The 24,601-nt window shown below is 39.1% G+C and overlaps 1 protein-coding gene across 6 annotated transcripts in view; it reads left to right on the forward strand.

Moving 5' to 3' along the window:
• Positions 1 to 24,601, forward strand: part of INPP4B (inositol polyphosphate-4-phosphatase type II B) — a 276,861-nt gene that overhangs the window by 96,981 nt on the left and 155,279 nt on the right. For all 6 annotated transcript variants that reach the window (XM_017732655.1, XM_017732656.1, XM_017732657.1 and 3 more), the window contains 2 exons: positions 5,399 to 5,517; positions 7,461 to 7,577. In XM_017732655.1, the coding sequence (XP_017588144.1) occupies positions 5,399 to 5,517; positions 7,461 to 7,577 (236 nt within the window). The remainder of the gene's footprint in view (positions 1 to 5,398; positions 5,518 to 7,460; positions 7,578 to 24,601) is intronic.

The following is a 24,601-nucleotide window of genomic DNA, read 5'->3' on the forward strand; positions in this document are numbered from 1 at the left end:
TTGACCAATTAGACTATGAAGAAAAAAGTCTATAAAAGAGTTTGTAAAACAATTAAATAAAGGAATCTTGCTGCACAATTCCTGCCTGTTGGATTTCTCTTCTCCTCCCTACCACTGCAGGACACCGTGAATATGGAGCAATAGCAGGTGTGCTTATTAACACCATTCTGTGCTAATGCCCATCCTCAAATGTTCATCTCGGTTGCTTTCAGGCATGTTTTGCCATGCAGAGAACACACTGCTGTTCAGTTCTCAGCCCTCTCGCAGTTGCATTTGCACTCTTAATTCAAAAGTACGGCCAAAGCTTTCCTGTATGTTCCAAAATTGGATTATTCGTAAGATTTTGCATGTTGCTGAATCAAGGTATTCCTTTTCAGCAAAGGCAGAAGCAGTGGTGGTGTGCACTTTCTTCTCTTACACCTCCCTACCCTTCCCAACCCCCCCCCCCAGGGTGGAGGAAAGCAAGCTGTGTCCTGTTCAGTGCTCTGCTGGTAGCACAGGTCTGAGTGTGGTGTTCCCTCATTTAACATGTCCTTTTGCCCACTGAGGAGTAGCTACACCTTACTTAATCCGTTTATCAAGACAGACTGTACATTATTATTATAAACTAAGTTGCTTTGGGATAATAATGCTGCTGTCAATGAAATGAATACAAATTTGAACATTATGTTCACCTATATATGTGCATGTGAGACACAGGCTTTTCCCATGCCCCTGGTCTGCAGACACTACAGGTGTGCTTATTAACACCATTCTGTGCTAATGCCCATCCTCAAATGTTCATCTCGGTTGCTTTCAGGCATGTTTTGCCATGCAGAGAACACACTGCTGTTCAGTTCTCAGCCCTCTCGCAGTTGCATTTGCACTCTTAATTCAAAAGTACGGCCAAAGCTTTCCTGTATGTTCCAAAATTGGATTATTCGTAAGATTTTGCATGTTGCTGAATCAAGGTATTCCTTTTCAGCAAAGGCAGAAGCAGTGGTGGTGTGCACTTTCTTCTCTTACACCTCCCTACCCTTCCCAACCCCCCCCCCCAGGGTGGAGGAAAGCAAGCTGTGTCCTGTTCAGTGCTCTGCTGGTAGCACAGGTCTGAGTGTGGTGTTCCCTCATTTAACATGTCCTTTTGCCCACTGAGGAGTAGCTACACCTTACTTAATCCGTTTATCAAGACAGACTGTACATTATTATTTATAAACTAAGTTGCTTTGGGATAATAATGCTGCTGTCAATGAAATGAATAAAAATTTGAACATTATGTTCACCTATATATGTGCATGTGAGACACAGGCTTTTCCCATGCCCCTGGTCTGCAGACACTACTAATTTTCTGTTGTTTTGATAGCGTACCAAATAGCGTGCCCTGGAGATAACAGGGCTATGTTGTTAATTCCTGTTCCTAGCCAGCCCCTTGGAATATGTTTTGGTTTGGAATATGGGAAGGAATGAAGCTGTGGGAAATGATGTTTCTGTTACTGGTTAAAGAAAGAGCTACCTTGGAAACTGTCATGTAGGCTAATACATGCATTGTGTGAATCCAGAGTATGAGAAGACAATATACTGTATTTTTTCTCACTAGAAAAAACAGCAATTCCATTTCAATGCTATTTCCCAATTTTTGGTCTCCTCCTTGGCTCATTTCCCAAACAACTCTGTGAACTCTGAGCTGGGGATGTCTTTCATTCCCACTGCCCATGTGGTTTGTTCTAGCTACTGGATCTTTTTCAGTTCTGGGAGATGCTGCAGCTCCCTATTTCTCTACCAGATTAATTTCTTTTGGCTCTAGTGGGCTTTGTGCTTGGAGCAGAGAGTACTGAGTGCCTGGGCAGAAGTGTTACAGTTTCAGGGAAGGTAGATGACGAATCTCCAGACTATTTCTATTTTGGGGTTCGATCGGCTGTTTTTTTTGTTTGTTTCCTATCTTCTTATTGTTATATAGTAATTGAGTTTTTTAGTTTTTCTCTTTGTAGTCTCTTCCTCTAGAAGTAACATTTTCAAAAAATCCCCCAAGATCCCATGAGGAAACAGTAACCAGTCTTTCACTTCTTTACATGGGCACACACACAAAAGGACAAAGAGCACAGCCATCATGTCAGTGCAGCACAGAGAACAGTGAAATATCAGTAAAGGATTTGTTTCTTCCTGCTATCTTAACTTTTTTCTTTGTTGATATTAAAGTATAACTTACTCCTAATGCAGTTCTTCCTTAAACATTCATTGTATGCTGATAGGCTCAGCAGTGGTGGGATCACCAGGGGAATGGATGACTCAGGCTTTTACACACTGAGTCAACAGTCACAATGAGTAGATTCACATACTTTTGGCATGTAAGTACAAGCTGGCACTTCATTTCACTGAGTTTTGTTGATGAATTTTTCCAGAATTAATTCAGACATGGTGAAGTATTGAGAAGTAACCTGACCTGTGGTCTGCTGGGGCATAGGTTATGGTGGAAAGTGCATTGATGTTGTTACCTGTTGTTACCTGCTCTCATGGTGTTACATTCGCAGTTAAGGAAACAGCCTCAGAATGCTTGCGTTTTCATCAGTTTCTGTTTAAGTAGTATGCCAATAATACCTAACACACGTTTAAATATATAACATGTAGCTGGTCTGCTTTCCTAACTGTGTAATGTTTCACTTTGTCCGGTCTGTTTCTTTGAAGACCTAAGATTTTCAGAGATACTGATAGTAAAATAGTTCAAAGGGCAATAATGCAGCATGGGGCTGTAAAGCTTGCCAGGCTGTGAACAGGATATAACAAGTTTTATTCTTTGGCGTCAGCTTAAAAGTAATCCTTTTGTTTTGTTAAACTTTTCATTTGGGCTGTTTTGAAGGGAAGTGATGCACTATGGCTTAAACAGACAGCTTCTGTGTTCTTTACCAGGGCAACTTTATTGAATATCCTCTCTGACTGAAAGGCGAGTTGTGAACAGCAGTAGCCCAGTGTCACAATAGAGATAAATAACACTGTCATCAAAGTAGATGCAGGTTTCATTTAATTTCATTTATCCTTCTGCACCAGTGTCTCCCAAAGAGTTCTGATGCTTTATGCTGATCCTCCCTACTGGAGATATGCAGATGAGTTATTTTCCTGTCAGCTCTATCCAATGAAATTCAAGATCATGCTGCTAAGCCACCTTTAGACAAGAAAAATGATCTAATGACTGGATTGCAGTACTGTCACAGAAATAAATTGTCTCCTATGCTCAGCTAACACCAAGGTGGTGACCACTTAGTGCAAATCTTATTCCTATTGTTAAAGGTTTCTCAATAAGATAAAAGCCTGTGCTCTTGGCAGCTAAAAGATTCAGTCACATCTAGATAACGTATTTGAGACAATCCACAAGTAGATCAAACTATTATTTGTGTGGGTTTTAGCTCCATTCATCATGCACTAGTACTTTTTGCAAGAGTTCAGCTGTAGGGCTCTTACCAGAGTCACTGGTAGTGTTTTTTGGGGATCTAATTTTATATTTCCTAAGTGTGTGTGTCTCTCTGTTTTTCTCTCTTTTGTTGTGTTTCATTGAATTGTGAGCTGGCTAGCCTTCCTTTGTGGTGGGTGTGAAAAATGTGACTGTCTCTCTGTTCCAGCTTCTGATAGTGAACATGAGCTCTCTTGCCATTCCTCTGAAACTATGCTACATTCTAAAAAAATTATTATAGAGTGCAATATTTAAGGGTTGTATGGTGGCATGAGATCAGGTTTTGTGGGGAGAAATGGCTGTATTTGGAAATCTCAGTGATCCTCTACTACTTCTTTGATCAGCTCTAGAGAGGACAAAGTCAAGTAATGTCAAATAATGTCAAAAGGTGTCTGCTTTGGCAACTGTGTTTCAGTAAGTCTACTTATGTAATTTTTCAGGTGATGTCAAGTAGTGCTAATATTCAGTCATTTTAATAATATGGTGAGTCTTATCAGCAAAGACTTGCTGGCAACTTGCTATTTGAGCCTGATGCTGTTACATCAGCTGTTTTGTAAAGATTGCATCATGCAGAAACTTTTTTGCTTATCCCACTTTTTCTACCAAATTATAATAGGGTCAGTTTGAGACTATGTATTAGCAATTTGGACTAAAGCAAAAATTTTAATCCCTGAAGGTTAGATTTAATTGTCTCCCTGTCTCTTTTAACTGTAATAAAAGAGTGGTAAAAAAGATTCAGCCAGTTTTCCTTTTATTTACTCCAGCAGCAGGTTCAAGCCCAAAGGAAAAAAAAAGGTACAAAACAAGCTGAGTTGGTCTTTTGTACATATCAGAGTTTTTCTAGCCTTGGCTTCTCATCAGAGCAAGTTCGCTTGCTGTGAGGATAATCTGACTCACCTTTTGAAAAGTTAAAGTTCAGCTGCACTTGAGGAAGCCCCTGGTAGGCAGTGGCTCATAGAAAATACCCTCAGCTCTTTCTTGACAATTACCCTCTCTGAAACAGAAGGCTTTTCTTTGCTTGCCTCAAGCTTCTGAGATCCCAGGGTAGTTTGTTACCCTTCAGAAAGCTGTGGGTAGATCCCACCACAGTGTTCACTGCTATATTCCTTAGGGAAGAATGAAAGGTGGATGGTTTTTGCTTTTGAGCCAATGCATGTCCCATTAATCTGCATCCCTTCTGTGGAGCAGCTAACGGTGCATTTATTTATTTATTTTCTCCTCCTTTTTTTTCAGTGCTTTCACCCTTTCAGTTTGAAGGCACAAGGTGTGTTGGTCTAAAGAATGATCTCAGTCACCTGCATGGCTCTAAGCCCAGGATAAAAATGAATTATTAAACCAGAACTGAATTTCTCTATTAGGTAGAATGAGTTTTAATAATGATGCTATATATGCAGAATGCAATTCCCATTTATATACCAATCACTGATGAAAGAATTGGTTATGTTGCTGTCTGCTTTTAGTTATGTAGATATATACCTGAAAACTAGTTCTGCTAAGTTCACAAGTTGTAACAAGCTCTATAAGCCAACCTAACTACTGATAGCAATTAGCTGGTTTAGAACGTGTTTGAAACGGTCATGTAACTGGGAAAATTGTCAGACAAGAAAGGATCCAATAAGGCTGCTAAGAGAGATTTTGTGGGCAAATTAAATGAGTGCTTATGTAAAATTAACTACTATTGCAGCGTGTGTAAGTGCGCGTGTATGCGCACGCACGCTTGTGGACTGGAGCTGATGAGCCTCTGACAGGGAGCTTTGCAGAAGCTGCAAGTATTTTTAGTGGAAACGAGATCTCAGCTCAGTTCTGCAGCATGTGACTTCCTATTTCTGTAGGTTACTTCCAAGGGACTTCCTCTGTTAAATCGACTTGTCTCCGGAGATTTAATCTGGAGCCGGAGCATGGTCTGCTTTGTCCTGTGCCTGTGACAGCATTTTCCCAGAGTTTGCTTTTGAGTATTTTATTTTGTACTGTCTCCAGCATGCAAGGATCTAGTGGCTGCTACCCGTGATCGGAAGCTAAATACGTTTATCCAAGTCTCAGTGGTGCATCCAGCAGAGCACATTTTGACGCGGTATTCAAGCACTGAAATCGTGGAGGTGAGAGTCTTTCTTATTCAATTAACATGTTGATTAATGTATCGCTCATTTCTTCCTTAGAAAGTGAATGAGGAATAAAACAAGTTAGTGCATAGTCTTGGGTAAGACAAGCACACTCTGGCAGTTAGTAAAGCATACCTAAGTGTGCTGTAGTTCTTGGCATTTAACCAGGATAAACAGAAATTAACTTGGCTTTTCATGAAAGCTCTGTTGTTCCAAGTAGAGGCATGAAGAATATTCCAGTTCTCCAGACATAAGTTCAGAATGAAACAGGGAATGGTTGCTCTCATGAAGGGACAAGGCAATACAAAATAAAGCTGAATTAAGAGTACAGCAAGTTTGGAAGGTGTTTTTAAATTGCAGAAAAACATACGTGTATTATGTGGTGTGTCATCCTATTTGCTTCTTGCTCTATTTTTTCCATTAGAGAGTTGATGCTTTTGCAATTTGAAAAATACTACCCTGTGTCTATAATTTGGAAAAAGAATGTGTGTACGTAATGTCTGTGACTTTATGTAACATAATTAATAACTTGCATCATACATTACAACAAAAGTTGTCTGAGGCTGCTTTGCTAGTCCTCACTTTGCCCTGTAAGCATCGGTGTCAGAAACAGCAAAAATGGTTCAGAGAAAATGAAGAGTGAGCAATGTAGGTGTAACTTACTTAACTTACTGGAGAGACTCATTAAGAGCAGGGAAGTCTCATTGTAAACACACACACAATTTCATCAGAGGCTTGTTTTAACTGTTAAATACAATGAGAATATTTCACGAGCTCTTTGTGTGATTACTTACAACCAACTACTAATTAAATTATTATGGTTTCAGCCCTCAACCATCCTGAAACTGCTTAATTCAAATATCTTGTATCTGATCAGGATGCTTCATTGCAGACTGTCTGGAATGATGTCGTGCAAAAGATGAATAGATAACTATATATTTTTTTTTTAATAGAAGTTGATGCATTTCCTAACACAATGTCCTAGACCTCAATAAATTCCTGAATTTGTTTTGTCAAGGTTCTCAGCTTTGTAGTCAAGCTTTGGTGAGGGGAAGGCAGGCGCACAGAAAGTTATTTCTTTAAGATAAATTACCTTTGTCATGCACAATCCTTTTTTTCACTTAATAGAAAATTTAAGGATACATGCCTGGTAATCTTAGGAAATTAAGTATAATTAAACATTAAGAAATTATAAGCAACATTTTGTATGATTCATTTAATTGTATATCTTTTGCTATGATACAGTTACCTCTGTGTACAGCTTTTAGGTATAATCATAATGTTTCAAAGCACAGGAATGTTATTTTATTTCAGTACTGCCTAAAGAGGAGTATTTCAATCCCCCCTCCACAAATCAATATCCTTAATGCAATACCGAGAGTCTTCCTAGCATTTCTATGTGCTTATTATTGTGACTTAATGAAGATTGCTCTTTTTTGTATGTGTGTGGAAGTTAAATCTTTAGTTTTGCTACTTTAAGTGAAGATTGTATGTTGAATGTAATCGTGGTGCTGGTGCGTAACCAGTGTCAAACTGCGACATTCATTTAAATTAAGATGAAATTGTGGTACTTTCAGAAAGTGTCATGGGAGTAAGAAAGGGTTTGGTTACTACAGGTTGTATTCCAGAACCTGACACTGGCTGAGATGTTTAAAAACGTGTTGCTAGGCTCTCAGAAGCACTTCATATCCTTTCCAGTTAAAAAAGTTTCCAGGAAGTTGTGGTTTTGTTTGGTTTTTGCTTGTTTGTTTTTAGTTTTCCTGATAAAGTTTTTTGTTTTTAAAGTTGTTTGTTTTTCTCATTGATTGGGTAATAATACTGAGCTGTTCCCATCTCTCTGCTGTAGACAGCTGACACCTTTTGGGTTTCTGTACCTCCATACCGACATCCCACACATTGCACAGCTGTTACCTTACCGAATGTTTACTCATGTTGCACAGGGTACAAAAGATCCACTGTTTTTGACTGGTGTGACCTTCCCACCGGAATACCCCATCTATGAGGAAACTAAAATAAAACTAACAGTCTATGATGTCAAGGATAAATCCCAAGACACGGTAAGTGCTTTGCTTCATTTCTTGCACAGATCTTACTGAGGAATAAGTTTCTTGCTGTGTTGTTCTTCAGCTCGCATTAGCAAACTGGGGAAATGGGTTGATGTAAAATTGGTTTTCTTGTTCTCTTGTGCCTAAAATCTACTTTATCTGTTGATATATTAGAGAAGAGAGAAAGAGAACCATGTACTCAAAATGGGCACTTTGCTATTGGCTTTTTTGCTGGTTACATGAATCAGCACAGGTATTCCTGGCAAATAAAAGATTGCTCTGGCGTGCTTTTTAAGGGCAGAGAACACATGGAATAGACTGAGATAGCACCACTGTGAATAATTTTTCAGAAATATGTTTCTGATAATATTTTACTTATATGCACAAACCAGAATGACAGTAGAGCGTGTCACCTGGGAGTGAGCTACTCATATTTTATTTTAATCTCTTGTGTGGTGATACCTGCAGCTTTTCTGTTGCTGCTTCCATTATTGATTTGTAGCAGTCTAAGCTCTACAGTGCCACTGCTAAAGGTGAATCATTTGGGGTTCTGGTGTTGTACATTCTTGGATACAGAGTCAGCTTTTTATCCTTGGAAAGTTACTCATTTTAACTGATATGTGAGGTCAGTGGGACAATCTGAGTGATTTAACTGCCAAATACAGAGCTTGAGTGCTATTTTATGTGCTCCAGGTGATCTAAGACTTACAGAGGTAGATGTCATCATAGGACCTATGGGAGATATGTATTTTTCTTCTGTGGCAGTTGGAGTCCAGCTGATAGTTTTCTCTTGGGCATCAAGAATTGCCCTTGACACCTGTATTTCATTAGCTGAATTGCTCTTTACATATCTGTTGTTGGCACCCACCATGATTAAAGCAAGTGCAAGCTTATGTCCTGACTGTATATGTGTTCATTATCCATAAGAAGGAAATAAAAGGCATAATTCAAAGCTTGAGACTGTCTTTGAACAGCTTACAAAAGTAAAGTTCTATTTTAGAGAACTCATAATTTTTTTCAGGTGGAAAATTATTGATCTATTTGTTTAAATGTTCAACCTTTGTGAGCCAGCTTGTTGGTTCTGTCCCCTCACTGTGCTCTTTCACAGAAAAGTGTGGAATATTTTAGGCGTAGAGTCTGGATTTCTTCTCTATTTAAGAATAACTGGGGAAGGGGCACGTACATGCATTTTCAAAATGTATATATTTTAAATTTGGTAATGGATTAGGCTGCAGGGGCTTAAAATGGGATCTACTGTTTATTCAATAGAGTTGTCACCTGTGGAATGGTAACAGGAATTGAGTGAATGGAGTTGGACTTTGTCCTTCCCTTCCAGTTTCATTCTGACTCACAAATGTTAGAAAATAATATCCTATCTGTAAGTGATAAAAGTGGACTGGATCCATAGTACTGTTTCCTGTGCTACTGCTTTTCTAGCTGCAGGCTTCTCTACTGCCATTTATGCAGGAGAAGATCTACCCTAGAGAATTAATACAATTTGATAAGCTTTTTACAAACCCGTAAGAACTTTTTGTAACTGTTCCTTACAAGTGTAGTACAGGACTAGAGTCTCTCCCAAGGAATCCCATTGACGTAGCTTGTAAATCATGAGAGAATACCTTTGTCTTTTGTCATAGAATTTACATTGTTCCTATGTGAAACATTCTAGATCTATAGGCTGTAGTATCTTTTTGTAGGGGAAAATACTAATCCCGTCTCTGGTTTACACACATTTAGCATTTTTTACTACTCAGCCTTTTTAAAGCTGGATGTAGGTAAGAAAAAATTAAAGAGTTGAGATTTAAATCAAGGTGGGCTGCAGCATATATGAATGACCCAGTCTACCCTGGTTGCAACTTCATTTGTGGCAATATTTGCACTTCTGTTTACATACTAAAATATCAGTGATGCTAAAACTTGACTTTCTTACCTGTAATTAAGTAGAAGCCATCACACTTGCTATTAGTTTGGGTGACTTTTTTTTCAAGTCTGGATGTTTATGTAGATTCATAAAAGTCAGGTTTAAATGAGCTATAATTTGATACCATTACCAGCATAGCTGCACCAGCACTGACTTCTATGCTTGCTTCACAACCCAAGAAATGGGATGTGTCCATTTGGTAGTAAAAGTGCTCCAAGTGCTGTGGTGTCACAGTTCTGATTCTCCAGTCTACAGTAAAGCTGACTTTCTTGTTCTTCAGAAAGTGCTGCCACAGCTTATGGCTGCCAAACAGAGTCCCACCATTCCTCCAAACAGACAGGTAATCCACTTGGGGGTGGAGGGGAATTCAGGCCTGCTAGGTATGCTCTGCTCTTCTAGGCTGAGCTTTCAGGGCAGACACTAGCTCAAATAATTGGGTATTTATGGCAGAAATAAACCTTGGATTTGACTGTGAGATATTTCACAGAAATTGTGCTACAGTAATAATTCCCATCAGCATCAGGGCTGTGACACTGCTTGCCTTGTTTAATAAGCTCAAAGTAGCTAATATCCCTTGTCACAAATATATACTTTACCTTTTCTTATTTCTCTTGTAATTAAAGTGCAGCTATAAGAAGTGAATTCTGTGCATTAATTAAACTCAGTAGGATTTTACTGCCACAAATAGAAGACTGTAGAGAAGGTGGCGAAAGGGCAGCAAGTACATCACAGGGTAAAGTGTTTTCTTGGGTTTTGCCTAAACCTGACTCTATCTATACAAGAGAATTAACTCTGATTTTCAAACCTGCTGGTTTTTTACTCTAATACAAAAATAACTAAATACTTCTTGGTTTGTGCACACAGGTCATAATATTAAAGTGAATGAGGATTCTCCTCACTGACAAACAACCAGAATTTATTTTTGGCCTGCTCTTTTAAAAAAGTGTTGAAAATAACCTTTCAATGCTAGTATTCCCATACCAGAAAGCAGATAGTTACTTCACTCTTGCCTGTAACTTAACTTATATTATGTAAGAAGTGTGGGTTAATTATATTGAAATACTGTGCAGCTGGGATCACATTCACTGTACTATGTTCTGACTGCACTTTTCACTTTTTATGCATCTCTGTCTGATGTTGATCATAATTATATCTTGGCTGTGTCAGACTTTCTGTAATTGAGCTTTTTAATGTAATGATACTGAGGTTTTTGTTTGTTTTGACTAGTCTTTCTAAGAGATTAGTTACTGTAAGTTTTCATGTAAATAGAAACTTTAAAGAAAGACTGTGGTGTACCCAGTTTACTTTGATACAATTATGTACTAGTTTGAAAACAAACCAGTGGGAGGCACCAAGTCAGAATAACAATTTAACGGAAATTAAAGAAAAGGAAAAAAAGTAAAAGAAAACACTGGTTCAAACTGACAGAGTCAAGATACAACCTGAGTCCCTATTAGGCAGGGTGGTGGTAGCAGTCTGGTAGAATGGTGGCTGCAGTCCTCTGAAGTGGTGATCCTGTAGTAAAGGGGTCTGCTCTTCCTCAGAAGGTCCAGTGGTGGCTGTGTAGCTCCTGTCCTCTGGAAATCCAGTGGAAAGGGTTGTCTCTGGTGTTCAGAGTCTCAGATTATATCCATGATGGGATGCTTGGTTCCTCCCTCTGGGTGGAGCATCTCACAATGGGGTAATGAGTCATGAGGCCAAGTGTTGATAAGGCTCATTAACAGAAGATAGTCCGGAGGGAGTTATCTCTGAGTCATGCAGCAGGACAATGATGGGCCATTAACAGAAAGATAGTCTGGGGGGAGGAGGCAAGGAAACACTGCCCCACCTGATTTCAACAGCTCATGAGGATGGTAATGGAATACAATGCAACCCAGGACAACTTAGAATAGAGTATTTGGAACGTTTATGAAATATCATTTAAATGTATCCAGTGAAACCATGCATACAGATCGGTGCGTAATGCCACATTATGAAAAATGTAGAGTGACATCTGTTTCTACATCACAAAGATTTTTCTTCCCATATTGCCATGAGCAAATTTACGTTCCCTTGGCTTGAGCTACACTGTCTTTAGGATTTTAGAAAGTTTGGGTTTTGTTGGCTGGGGCTGTACCTGTTCTTTGTCATTGTCCAATAAGATCAGAATGATATGCTCGTAAACTGTTCAAAAATCACCTCTGTCTTACTTTTACACGAGCATGCTGTTCTTATAGGCATGCAGGTTAGCCCAGTTTGGTCTAGCAAGTTTTAGAGCTGAAGCCGGGTGCATTCTCTGGGAAAATACTGCATAGCACAAGTCAGGTACCACTGCCACATGACAGAGCCACAGAAAATACAAAGCTGATGATTTTGTGTTACATTGTGAGGAGTCCTAGTGACTAATCTGGAAGGCAGCAGTCTTTGCTCTGTGTTTGGAATATGTGTGTCCTGCAGCAAGAGTTCTGAACTTCACATGCAGTGAAGTTGGGCTGCCTCTTTCATCCACGCATGGACAAGTGGTGGGAGCAGAGGACAGGAGCAACTTTCTATACCTGCTCAGAACTTTTCTTTGCATCACCCCTTCAAAGATAATCTCCTTTGGATGGATATCACTACTGGAATTTGTGTGTGATGCTGAAAGTTACACACAGCCACTCTAATGTTGTCTCCTGAGAGCAAGGAGAAACAGGATGTCTAGAAGGTTGTTGAAATATAACACATTTGACAGTCTGGTCTCCCTTTTTTCACTTCCCAAATTTCATCTCAATCACTGAGAATAAAATTAGATTAATTTGATAACTTTAGAAGTAGTGGGGCTAGAAGTTCAGTTTTGGATATGGTTCCCATTAATATAAACAAAATTGCCGAATCAAAATTAATAAAGAAATGACATTTATTATGCGACTGAAATATCGGTTTCAAATGCCACGATCGAGAAAAACAGCACCGAGCCCGGGGTCGGAGCTGGGTGAACACGCATAGATCTGATCTCTATCACACCAGACCTCCCAAGTTCACGACTGCTGCTTTGGCTGGTTCCTTCTTATACAGTTTTTGGGTAGAGTCCGAATTAATTCTATTCTTCTCGTATTCATGAAGTTTTCTTGTCCCGGAGTGGGCCGCACAAAGCCTTTCCTGGGTCTGATGAATTGTCCATCCTGGGTGATGAGTGGGCCATTTCTGCTGATGGATGGGCCATCTCTGGTTCCTGGAATAGTTATTCTTAGTTCCTGGAATGTCCGATTCCTTATCAGATGCAATGTAGATATCAGACTGTGGTGATCAAGTCATCATGGTGCAAATGTCCTGGTGATAAGATCCAACCCCACCTAGGTGGAATCCTCACTTATTGTGAAAGAAATACTTTTAGTGTTGTGAAATTTTTCTCTCAGCCAGGCTGGTGCCGGGATTTAGAAACTCGGTCTCTGTAGGGTCTAATTATATTTCAGTTTTATATATAATAGCACGAATTACATATTTTATTTATAACACCATGATATGTTGTAAAGTGGCAATTTTAGATTACTTAGGCTTTAAATTACATGTCTTTCAACTCTTGAGGCTTGAATCTTCTATTAAACTTGTTCACTAGGAATGAAATTTTGCAAGAGGTTTTCCCTTGTGTGTTTTTTGATTTTGCAAGTGTCCCTGTTAAAACTGAATCCCACTGGGGTGAGTGGAAAATGAAGACTGTCCATCACAACAGAGGCATTTTGAGTTGAGCTGTGAAGCCCAATCTGAAGCGACAGCATTCTGTGTTCCCTCACGGGCATTGATCCCTATCACACCACCACCATCACGAAGTTTGGTCTTCAGTGCTTTTCCATGGCTGCTGAAGAGACTCAGGGCTGGAAGATTAGGAGTGCTGCAGAGCAGTGTGTGAAATGCATTAGCAGAGATAAATGTGGAATCTCATACCTTGCCTTCCTGCTCTCTGCCTGCACCAGAGTGCATTCAGTCCCGCACTCCAGTGAGTGCTAAAAATACTGAAGCAGTTTCTCTTCAAAAACTGAAGCAATGTTGAAGGTCCTATACTTTGTTTAAAGAAAAACCCACTTAAGTCTTCCCTTTCTCAGTTCTGTCCACTGCCATCTCTGCAGGATTTGCAGAGAAATATTGCCTTAAATTAGAAACTCTTATTATCTCATTCTTCTTAATAGAGCAGTACTGTAGAGTACTGCAGTCCTATCCACAGAAATACTCGCAATAAAGCTTTAGATGTTCACGTTTCTCTTCAAAATAATCTGTTTTTTTCTTTTAATATATACTTGATGATAGATTTAGTTTTCCTTTTGCATCAGATTAGATGTTCTTACTAAACATCATTATTAGGATATTGAGGGGAAGAGGAATGTTTTTTTGATTCTTCCAGGCACCTGCATGTGGAATCCACCTAAAGTATTATTGTCAGTCTTTCTCTGTATTTTTTAAAAGTCTTGGATACATAAAAGGAAATTCAAACTGCTGACCTTCCTTTGGGTTTATATTGATATAAAACCTTTCTTTGAAGTGGCTGAGGGTACAAAAAGGTTTCATATATCTTAGTGTATCTGTAAGAAAATTGAGGATAAGTGTCAAGACTGGTAAAGTTACAGGTACAGACTTAAAGTCCATTTGTAGCCTTACTGCTCTTTGTGCCTTGCTCTCGAAAATTCAGTGGGAGGATTTGGCTTTGCAAAAATCTTTGAATTATCCTTTGAAACCTTTGAAACTATCTACTACTTTTTCTCCTACCCTTTTGTAACTTTTTTCCTTTTCTTATTGAGGCAAACTCCTCCTTATTGCTGTATCTTCAGGGAAAATTGTAACCTACTGTTTGTTAATTTTCCATTTTCTTTTTTTTTCTACCTACTCTGCCAAACAAATGCTACTGCTGCCTCACATCAGGCAAAGGTTTGTTCTAAGAGATGACATTTGGGAAAGGATTTGTAAAACTACCTAGCAATGAGACCAATTGTGTTCTCTAAAAGTGTAAAGGGTTTCCTTGAAGATTGATTAGAAAGAGAGGAACTAATTAGTAAATGATAACATTTTCCTGTAGATTTTATTTTAACCAGCTAGGGATTTCAGTAACATAGGCGTGATTGTTGTAGTCTCTGTAGCACTGTCTTAAAGGCTTGCAAATATATCATTCTCATATATCCTTCATTGCTCTGCCCCTCACTGGACCAGCACAGAGCACAACAGAACAGTCAAACAAATCCAAGGTGGCTTTTGCACTGCCCTGTCATTTCAAATGATGACTTTTAGTGTTCAAGGGGCACATGCCTGTATGGAAGGCTGGGATATTTTCCTCTGAAATCTGCATGCTGCAGTGGATAGAGGAAACAGCATGGCACAGTGTTTCTGTAGTCAGTGTGGAGCAACCTGACTGTGACAACATGACCTTAAGTTGTAGAATATGCTTCTGTCGTTTCGGAGGGTTGATCTGCTTTCCCTCCCAGTGCCTTTGATGCTGACATCCCCTGGACAAGGCACTGGAGGAGCTGCTCCTCAGGAGGGATGGCTGGTGCTGCAGGCAGGCCAGGTACTGCAGCCCTCATGGTACTGCAGCCCAGGCATTGCAGGGGTGAAGGATTTCCTTCAGCTAAATGCAGCAACGTGGAAATGTTTGAGTCACTCCAAGGATAAGATTTGTTTGTTCTTATTGGTAATTTTGTATTTATTGTCAGGTGAATGATCAGTTCTTCCAACTCAGGGGCCTGAGTACCCAGATAACAGCTGGTCTTGCTATTAAAGTTTGGGGCAAAGAAGACATTAAGTATGTCAGTCTTTTCCTCATGCATTGTCTCTTAAGTGCCTCTGCATCCAATAAAAGATGAGGTTCTCCTTAGCCCTCTTTTCATTGCTAATGTATTTATAGAGACATTTTTTATTGTCTTTTATGGCAGATGCCAGATGAGGTTCCAGGTGGCCTTTGGTCTTTCTAATTTTCTCCATGCATAACCTATATGGAATCCTTGTAGTCCTCCTGTGTTGCCTTCCCTTTCATCGAAGGGCTACGAACTCTCTTCTTCTCCCTGAGCTCCAGCAAAAGCTTGCTGTTTATCCAGGCCAGACTTCTTCCCCATCAGCAGGTCTCTTGGCACGTTGGGATGGCCTGCTCCTGTGTCTTTAAGATTTTATCATGACTGTCCAGCCTTCCTGGACTCCTTTGCCCTTGAGGACTGCTACCCAAGGGACTCTGGTAACCACATTCCTAAACAGGCCAAATCTTGCCCTCTGAAAGTTCAAGCTCACTGTTCTGCTGACTCTCTTTCCTTTTCTGAGACTTGAAAACTTATCATTTTGTGATCACTGTACCCAAGGCAGCCCCAACCATCGCATAACCCACCAGTCCTCCTCTGTTCACAAAAAGCAGGTCCCATGAGGTGCCCTCCCTGGTTTGCTCACTCATCAGGCATGCCTCTTTCTCACACACCAGGAATGTCCTGGACCCTTTCATCTCTGCTGGGTTCAATTTCCTGCAGATATCTGTTAAGCTGAAGTCCCACCACGAGAAAAAGAACTACTGATAGTGCGACTTCTCCCAACATTTTGTCCACCTCTTCATCCTGGTTGGGTGGTCTATCTGTCTTGCTGCCCTTCCCCCGATCCTTTCCTGTAAACACTTAACCCTATTGTCACCATCATTAAGCTCTAGACAATCAGAACCCTCCCTAACACACAGGGCTACCCCACCACCTCTCCCTTGCTTATTCCTTCTGAAGGGTTTGTAGACATTTGTAGATTACAACCTTTGTAGAGATTGATGTAAAACAGAACAAAGTATCCAATAAGGATTGAAAATATGAAAAGAAAGGTGTTTGGAGCAGTGGAAAGTCTGCTCTTGCTTTTGTGTTATGAAAGCAGGCACTCAGAGGTTGAAAACAGATTTTTCTTTTGAAGTTTTGGGGTGTGGGTTCTGTGAAACTGGAAACAGCAAATTCAGTGTGTTAGAACAGATTTTTTTTTTCTCTACCATGTGTCTCAAAAAGTGCCTTTTCCACTTATGTCCATGTTTGCACCAGTAAATGCCTACATTTGAAACTTTGTACTTATAAACTAAAGCTGAGCAAATAATTCTATTAAAAATTACATTAGAAACACATGCATTGGATGTAACGTGAGACTTTATCTTCTTGAGCAAGTTTTTGCTAGAAGACCATAGTAAATTGCTCTCAGAGTAAGGTAGTTGAATGTTTTGTATTATATGGCATTTTAAATATTTGATGAATAAACATGAAAGGCTTGTGTAATCATTTAGGATTTCCAGTGCTGTTAGAAATGCATGTATCATTGAATTTTACAGTAATCAAAGCCTCTTTATGTAATCATTATGCAGTATTTTACAGAAACAAATTCCCATGTGGCTGAAATTCTCCATGCTTGGCTTTCTTCATGCCAGAAATGATGATTTTGTTTTGATCTGTTCTTTGTTTTGTCCTGTTCACCACGGATTGTGTGATCACAAGGGGAGGGCAAAAATCCCTGCCTTCTAGCATACATTTTCTTTAAGGATCTGTTTGCAGCTTGCATAGTGATAGTCAGAAAGCCAGGAGAACAAAGGACAAATGCAGTCTGTAGCGGGGTCAAAATTTAGTGCATTTGGTTCTCTCAAAATCTCAATAGCATAAAAAGTGAATGAACATTATTAACAGCAACAACTGTAGGCCCAAGGTTTCAGTGTACAAAGCAGTTACTGCATTGAACAGAGCATCAGCTGCTTTGTAATGTTATGGCACTATGTGGTATCTGACATGTCCTTTCACTGAGGAGTAAACTGACTTCTCTGACCTTGAATTTATTACTTATTGATGAGATTGTGGATTATAACCAAGGACTCACTGGCACAGTGACATTAGTTTTGTTTCTGTTTAGTCTTTTTGGTGGGATTTTTTTCACCGTTTTGCAGTGGTGTGAATTTAGTGCATTTTATTTCCCCCCCCTGCCAAGTTCTTTTCATTACAATCACGGTATTTTTAAAGCAAGAATAGTTGAAGACTTTTATGGTACCATGCAGCTGTTGATGTTTATTCTTGCAGTCTTATCATCCTTAAATCCTCTGCCATATATGCAGTCTCACTAATGTGAAATGAAAAAGCTGAAAGTCACAACTATCCAAACCACTTTAATAAGATTTAATTTTTCTTTTCTTCTTTTTTTTCCCCCCTCCAGTTCAGAGTAGGGAACAGTATGACTTTCTATTTTACTGGATCTTTCTACCCAGCTTTCCCTGCAGCCTTCAGCATATTTCAGTGAGGCACAGCATTTAAGGCATAACCAATGTAATGGCTCATAGAGCTATCAAGATACCTCAGAGCAAAAAACAAAGATGAAAATTAGCAAAGACTGTTCTGTCAGCTTTGACTACAAAACACCTAAGCCACCTTCAAGTGAAATTCAGAGGGCTCTCACTGGAGAGGAAATAGAGAAATGCATTTTGTCTGCAAGTTGGTAAGCAGACATTGCCATACACATCAGGAATAGTAAAGGAGCACATTAGCACCATTTCTAGCATATGTATTCTTGTGAGACAAAAGGAAGTTTTGAGTGTGTATGTATTGCGTTAGTCTGACTTGATAACCCTTTCTGGTGGAGGCTGAAGTCTTCTTACTTCATGTGTCTCACTGTTACGTATGGTTGTTTACATTGCTCAGGTTTTTGTTTCTAAGGTAAGACTGTGAGCATTTGTCACTGTATTTTTAATGAAAGAAAGAAAATCACAGGATCGCTGTGGAGTAGAAGTCTGGGTCTATTACACAAAATTGTGCAGGTATAACAGTCTTGGAAGTTTTTCTCTACTACTTCCACCAAAATTTGGGAGCAGCAGCTGAGGCAGCATTGAATCACAGCTCTTCTGTTTTGTTTTCCCTACTTTACTCTTCAGCAGTTTTACTGGGTGTATTAGAAGTGCATTGAGAGATACAAGCTAATTCCTTTGATTTCAACAGCATCTCTACTATAAGCAGTTGTATGCAGATATGTTTTGTCTTAAAATGCAGATCAGTGAGTTTGCATTGGGAGGAAACCATTTCCCTGCTGAGAACCCTTCAGACAGGGTTGTTTGCTTCTGAACAGAAAATATGAATCATGAGGGACAAATGTGATTTTTTTCCTGTAGAAGGCAGCAGTTAGTATGTTTTTGAGATGCTTGGAAGGCTTGGATTTTGACACACCACTGCCTCAGTGAAATCGAACATGGAGGTCCTTGATTTGTTGTAGTTGTAGATTCTCACTGCCTCTGATCCTGGGGAATAACTTGGCAGCTTTTCAAAGAGAAGTAATTGCAAGGCTCTTGCTAAAGAAATTATCTCTGGATGTGGAAGCTCTGCACAGTTACTGCCCAATTATTGCTACCCTGTTCTGAAATAACATCACCCCTGTGAGACAAGGAAGTTTCTGAATAATTAACTGGGTCCAAATGGCTTTCAGGCTTGGGTATGACAGAAGAAAGACTGTCCTTGCAGTATAAATTAAAGTATAGGCACATATACCCAATTTCATTGAGAGGCTTCCTGAGAGACTTTTCCTGTGTACACACAATACTCTGTGAGATTCATGTCTGAAGTTTCATTGCCCATTAAAACAACCTTGACATTATCGGTTAGTAATCCTTTCCTGGTGAATATATCTGTCTGGACTTAGAATTAGCCCTGTACAGAGTATTTGACAGGAGGGGAGGGGTGGATTCCTTTTCTCTGCTCCTTTTTTAATGTTCCTCAGGCAGTAGCTCACTGGCCCCTGGAAAAAGCTCCTGTAGGAAGGACCACAGGGTTTAAAGTTTTCATGTCTGTTTTCAGACACATGAAACCTCATAATCAGCAGTACATTCAGTATGAAAACAAAAAGCCTGTTGGCTCCAGTTGCGTTAAACTCCACAGGAATAGGATACTTGCATTCTTAGCATTTAAAATATCGTTCTCCAAAATCCTTGAAGGAGTTGAAGAGACAGTAACCAGAAGTGAAGGGATGTTATGTAGTTTGAAAATGCAATGCATTATTTGCCTTGGTTTTGGTTTGTTTTCCCCCCTTTCCTGCCAGTTCATTTTTTTCCAGATTTGCAGCCTGGTTTCCCTGCTAGGTGTGCAGCCTGTTTTACATGCTTGGGATGGACCATGCTGTTTATTTAATGTTTCTGAAACTCGTAGATGAAGCTTCTCCTAGAGTTACCTGAATTTTTTTTTCCACTTTTTGTGGGAACTCATGCCTTCTGATCAACGAATCAATACGATTACGCAGAAACACCTTATTGTTTAAAATACCCGTGTTCACATATCTCACAACTTTGATATAATACCTTACTTATACACTTTGCTTACTTATACATTCTACCTACTTATACATTTCACTTGCTTATCTTATACTGCTTATACATATCACTCTACTTATACATTTTCTTACTTACACTTTTTACAACATAACACAGTACTCATGCATTTTACTTACTTATACGTAATACACTACTTATACATTTTACAGCTGCTGTGCATGAGATCTCACATTGTTTGATTGGTTTCTCTATTCTGTCCATGAGCTCCACACACACTTTTCTGATAACATGATTGGTTTTAATCTAGTGCAGCACAGTCCTTTTTTATCTATTCCTTGCTGTCTTGGTATTCAGTTTTGCAGCTTCTTCTTTCCCAATTCTTTTCCAATTTAGCACAGTTTACTTTTCAGTCCTTGAATTCCTGAGGACTCTAACAGGTGGGGCTCCTGATCTAGGCAAACAGAGTCGAGATGATGACAGCAACAAAACCCATCCAGTAATCACCAGCCAAGTTAGCCCAGGAAATACAAACAATAAGACAGCAAAGGATAGGGAGCAAATATAAACCTATCCCACCTCTCCCCTCGAGCCTTCAGTCTGGAGCTTAAAAACCCTCTTGGGGCCGATGTGCTGCAGTTGAAGGTGGAAAGGCCAGGTGAAGCCGATGAGGGTAATCCCAGCCTAGTCCCACTCTGAGGGCTCTGGTAAAAATATCTAAAAACGGTTTGGCAGGGGCACACTATCAAGGTTCAAAAACTTTACAGCAAATTTTAGTTAAGACAAATTGCATCCAATCTGTATGCATGTATCTGTTGAACTACTAGTGAATATAAGTTCTTTACAGAGGAGAAACCTGCAAGTTCAGGTTATTTAGACAAAGTAATTCATCCCTCTTACGATCTGAACATCTAGCTCAAGTAATATAAAATATTATGGATTGTCAATCTCCTCTTTAACAGAAATTGTCAGGAAATTTGTATTTACTATATTTGCGTCTGTGATACAATCACAGTGAATCTTACGAGGTTGCATAACTCAGACATTTCTTTTGATTAGGTCTTTGAATTATTAAAAATGGAACAGGCAATAAATTCTTTGCTTCTTTAGTGAGTGGCTGTCATCTGTAACAGTTTATTGAGATGCTGTAAGTTAACCTGTACAGCATCACACTTCACAGTCAATTAAAATCAAAGTGGTTGGTTCTGACTTTGGGAATTCAGCACTGTAGGCCCTGTCTGTTTAAGACTAGGTATTTTGTATCTTGATTGCTTGACACTTTCCATAACTGAGATTGCACTATCTGAAACCAGATTCAATAAGTACTTTTATATAATGATAGCAACTTGTTTAATGTGTGTCTAGAGACTGGGAAAAAATTTTACATTTTTAACAAAATGCATAGCTTTATTACAGATAAAAAGCAAAGCTCTATTTTATAGTCTATAGTGTATTTTCTTTATTCTATAAAGAAAAGCAAATATGTATTTTCAGATGGTTTCAGCAGTTGTTATGATTTCTAAATAAGAAACGGTAAAAGTAAGCGCATGTAGTTTAGGAGTGCGTAGATGTTTACCTCTTTCCCAACCAAGTGATGAGAGGACAAGGGTTTAACCTGGAATTAAGCAAACTTTATGTTGAAAATTAGCTTCTAAGGCAACTTCTGGACTGGGGAGAAGATATGCTTTGCTGTAACATCCTGTAGTCCTCCTCTACAGATACCCAGACCTTGAAACCTGGGAGGAGAAACGTGGTGAGTGTCTGGCCAACATCCCAACACAAAGTGCAGAGCGGAAGGCAGATGCTAGGAAAAATCTTAAGGGTCTAGATGTAATCTAGAGGACCAATATAATAGTGCCTAGCAAAGTAGGCCCATCATTGCTCTCTTAGATGTCACACCACACTAAACACTTTTTTTGCTGTTCTGTTCCATGGCTGCTGAAATTTGATTAGGGCACCTGATGAGTGGGGGATGGGGAGCAGCTGGCCAAGTGAAATAATTGGTAGGGATGTGATAGGAAAAAAGTACTAGGGAGATTCATATTCAGAGAGAAAGGGGTTAAATTAGAAGATATGTTGAAGCTTTGTTACGTTAAGTTAAATAGCCCACACCATTCTGTTTCAGGTTTGCATTCAATTAAAGCTGGATTTGTTTGCCTACAAATAGAGCTGGATCTCCAAAATGGGCTTCCAGTCCTAATTCCTTTGGTATTTGTTGTCGGAAAGAGTAATGACATATATAAAGAATTGGAGGGAGTTACTGAAGAGATAACCATCAATACTGCAGAGCCTTAAGATGACACATCTTTGCTTTTGAGTTGGTAGTGAAAAATACAGATTTAGTTAAAATATTAAAATTGCAAAGACTCAAGCGTTGTGTGAGGTAAGTACAAAGCTCAGGTTAAATGAAAGAGACCACAGGTTCCCCTACAATTGCTTTGCAAATCCAAAGTTCATGTAATTACATCGTATACCTGCAGTTCACGTGACTGTACAGTATATCTGCTCACTCTTGTTTTCTGGGCCTAAGGCATAGGAGATTAAGTGAAGGTGTTATTGTCATTGGCTTCTACAGTTGCCAATATTGTAACATCAGGTATAAATTTTTTGTGATGCTGAGGTTAGGGAAAAAAATTCAGTTTCAAACTCTATAAACATTGAACTTACAGCATTACTAACTAAAGCAGCTGCAAGTAAAGCATATGTCTCATTATCCTTGAAAAATGCAACCAGTGTATGCTGACACTACTACCAAATACAATATGATGAGTTTTGCAAGTGTATTTCTTAATATCTTAAAAACATGTTCAGAGAATATCAAATTGTGTCTAGTTTGCATGCCTACACCAAAATAGTAATTTCAAGTACTTTATTTCACTTTATTTGTGGTTTCTCATTTATATGATGTATTCATGTCTTGTTCAGGATTAGTCCTGAAAAATATGAGAAAAAGCCTTCAATATTTTATTAAAGTAATTTAATTTTTCAATGAAATATTTAAGTTGCCTTTTCCAAAGAAGGAAACATTGTCATTACTATTAAACTAATGTAATAATACTGCATTATTATTAGCAGTTATTTTAAGCAGATAATCACTTACTCTTAAATTAGTCTAAGCTGTTACCGTAAGGCCATTCAACCTCTAATAACACCTCACTTTCCTGAAGAACAGTGAATTAAGGGGGGCATTTGGTTTGGCTCAAATTTCTAAACTGTTTTCTTTTTCTTATCTTCCATGAAATTTAAACTGTTTTAAAAGGTGATATTAGACAAAGCAGCCTTTAAATATTTGGAATAAAATTCCAAGAATGTTCACGTGGTGTGTTTGATTTCCCTTGAATTAGGTTTTGTTTTGTTTGATTGGGGGATGCTTTTAGGGGGAAAAGAGATTGCTTCTAGTAAGATCCTTGGCCTGATGGTGCTTTAAACTTGCTAGGTCTAGCTGGCTGGATGAGTCAAAATTTCCACGTGGCATAATTCCTGGAGCTTGAGGTGGCAAGAGTCTGCGGGCGGGGTGCTGCTTGCAGCCTTGAATATAGGTTAGTGTCTGAGCAACGATAGCATTTGCAGGAGACAGGGCTGAAATTGTGAAAGGTGCATGTATTTACATGAAGGTTTCTACATCCATTTTTGGAAGGCAGCTTAAGTCGTTTCATTTTAATCTCTTACTCCTTCTCCCGGTTTTCAGATCAGTAAGGAGATCACATATATGTGGTTTATTTTCTAAGCTAGGTGGAAAGATTGGAGTTTGTACCCCAGAGCAGCATGTGCTGTTTAGTGCTCTGCGTTTTTTCTGTGTGCTGTTTCTAGAGTCAATATTAACAAAGTCCTACAGAAGATGAAAACAGTCTGCACTGAAATTGTGAATAGCATTGAAGATCTGCTACATATTAATGGAGCAGCTCCTATTTATGCAGGAGGAACTTTTTAACCTGTATTTAGAGTCATGCAGTTTTAGAAAAGGTGCTACTTTTTGAGGTACAGTTTCTTCAGGATGTTTAAAGAAAAAAGCTGGATTGTAGGCTACAGTATCAGGTATCTTCATTTACTTTTTTGTTTGGGCTTTGATTTTTTTTTTCTCTTTCTGAATCTGTGTGGTCCTTCTTACTGCTAATCAAGTTCACTGTCTCTCCTTAACCCTTCAATTTTTAGGGAAGGAATTTAAAGGAAGTAGGGCTTGTATTGTTACATTTGGTTAGCTTCAGAGCTGGAAACGTATGAGTTCTGTTAACCAATCCTTTTCTCTAATGTCTGTGTCTGAAAGTGGAGGTGATGAGTGACTGCAGTATTTCTCTGGTGGTATCACTTCAAACACAGAGTTGTTTGCAACATGTACTGAGTGCTCCTGCTTCTCTCTTCTGAGGGTTCTGTAAAAATGTTACTGTTCACAATATTTTCATACTTAATAGTAACTCAGAGAAATTTATTTCCTGAAAAAATATTTGTGCAGATAAGGATAGTGATTGCCCTATTAATCTGAAGAAATCTGCATGCATAACCCTCTATTTTTAAAATAAAAGCAGTATTGTGCCAGGGAAATAGAGCCTCCTGTCCTGTGGGATGTCATTTCTATATGGAAAGAGAGAGACTTCAAATTAAATTAAATGTACTCATCTGAGGAGTTAACAATGGTTTGACTAAGTGGCAGCAACACTACACACCTCTGGAAGGTAAGAGCTGAAGTCATAACTTACTGCAGCTACGGGGAGGCTTTAGATAGGTGGGTTTGAATGAAGAGCAGGGCTGGAACACAAGGATCCAGACCTCCATTTCAGGACTAAACCCTCACCATGAACAAGGATATGTTGAAGTAAAATGCTGCAAGAATGAACGATGACATTGTGTATGACTGAACTCTTCTGGCAGTCTTACAGATAATATTAA

Source organism: Corvus brachyrhynchos, unplaced genomic scaffold, assembly GCF_000691975.1.
Source record: "Corvus brachyrhynchos isolate BGI_N302 unplaced genomic scaffold, ASM69197v1 scaffold444, whole genome shotgun sequence".
NCBI classification, from domain to species: domain Eukaryota; kingdom Metazoa; phylum Chordata; class Aves; order Passeriformes; family Corvidae; genus Corvus; species Corvus brachyrhynchos.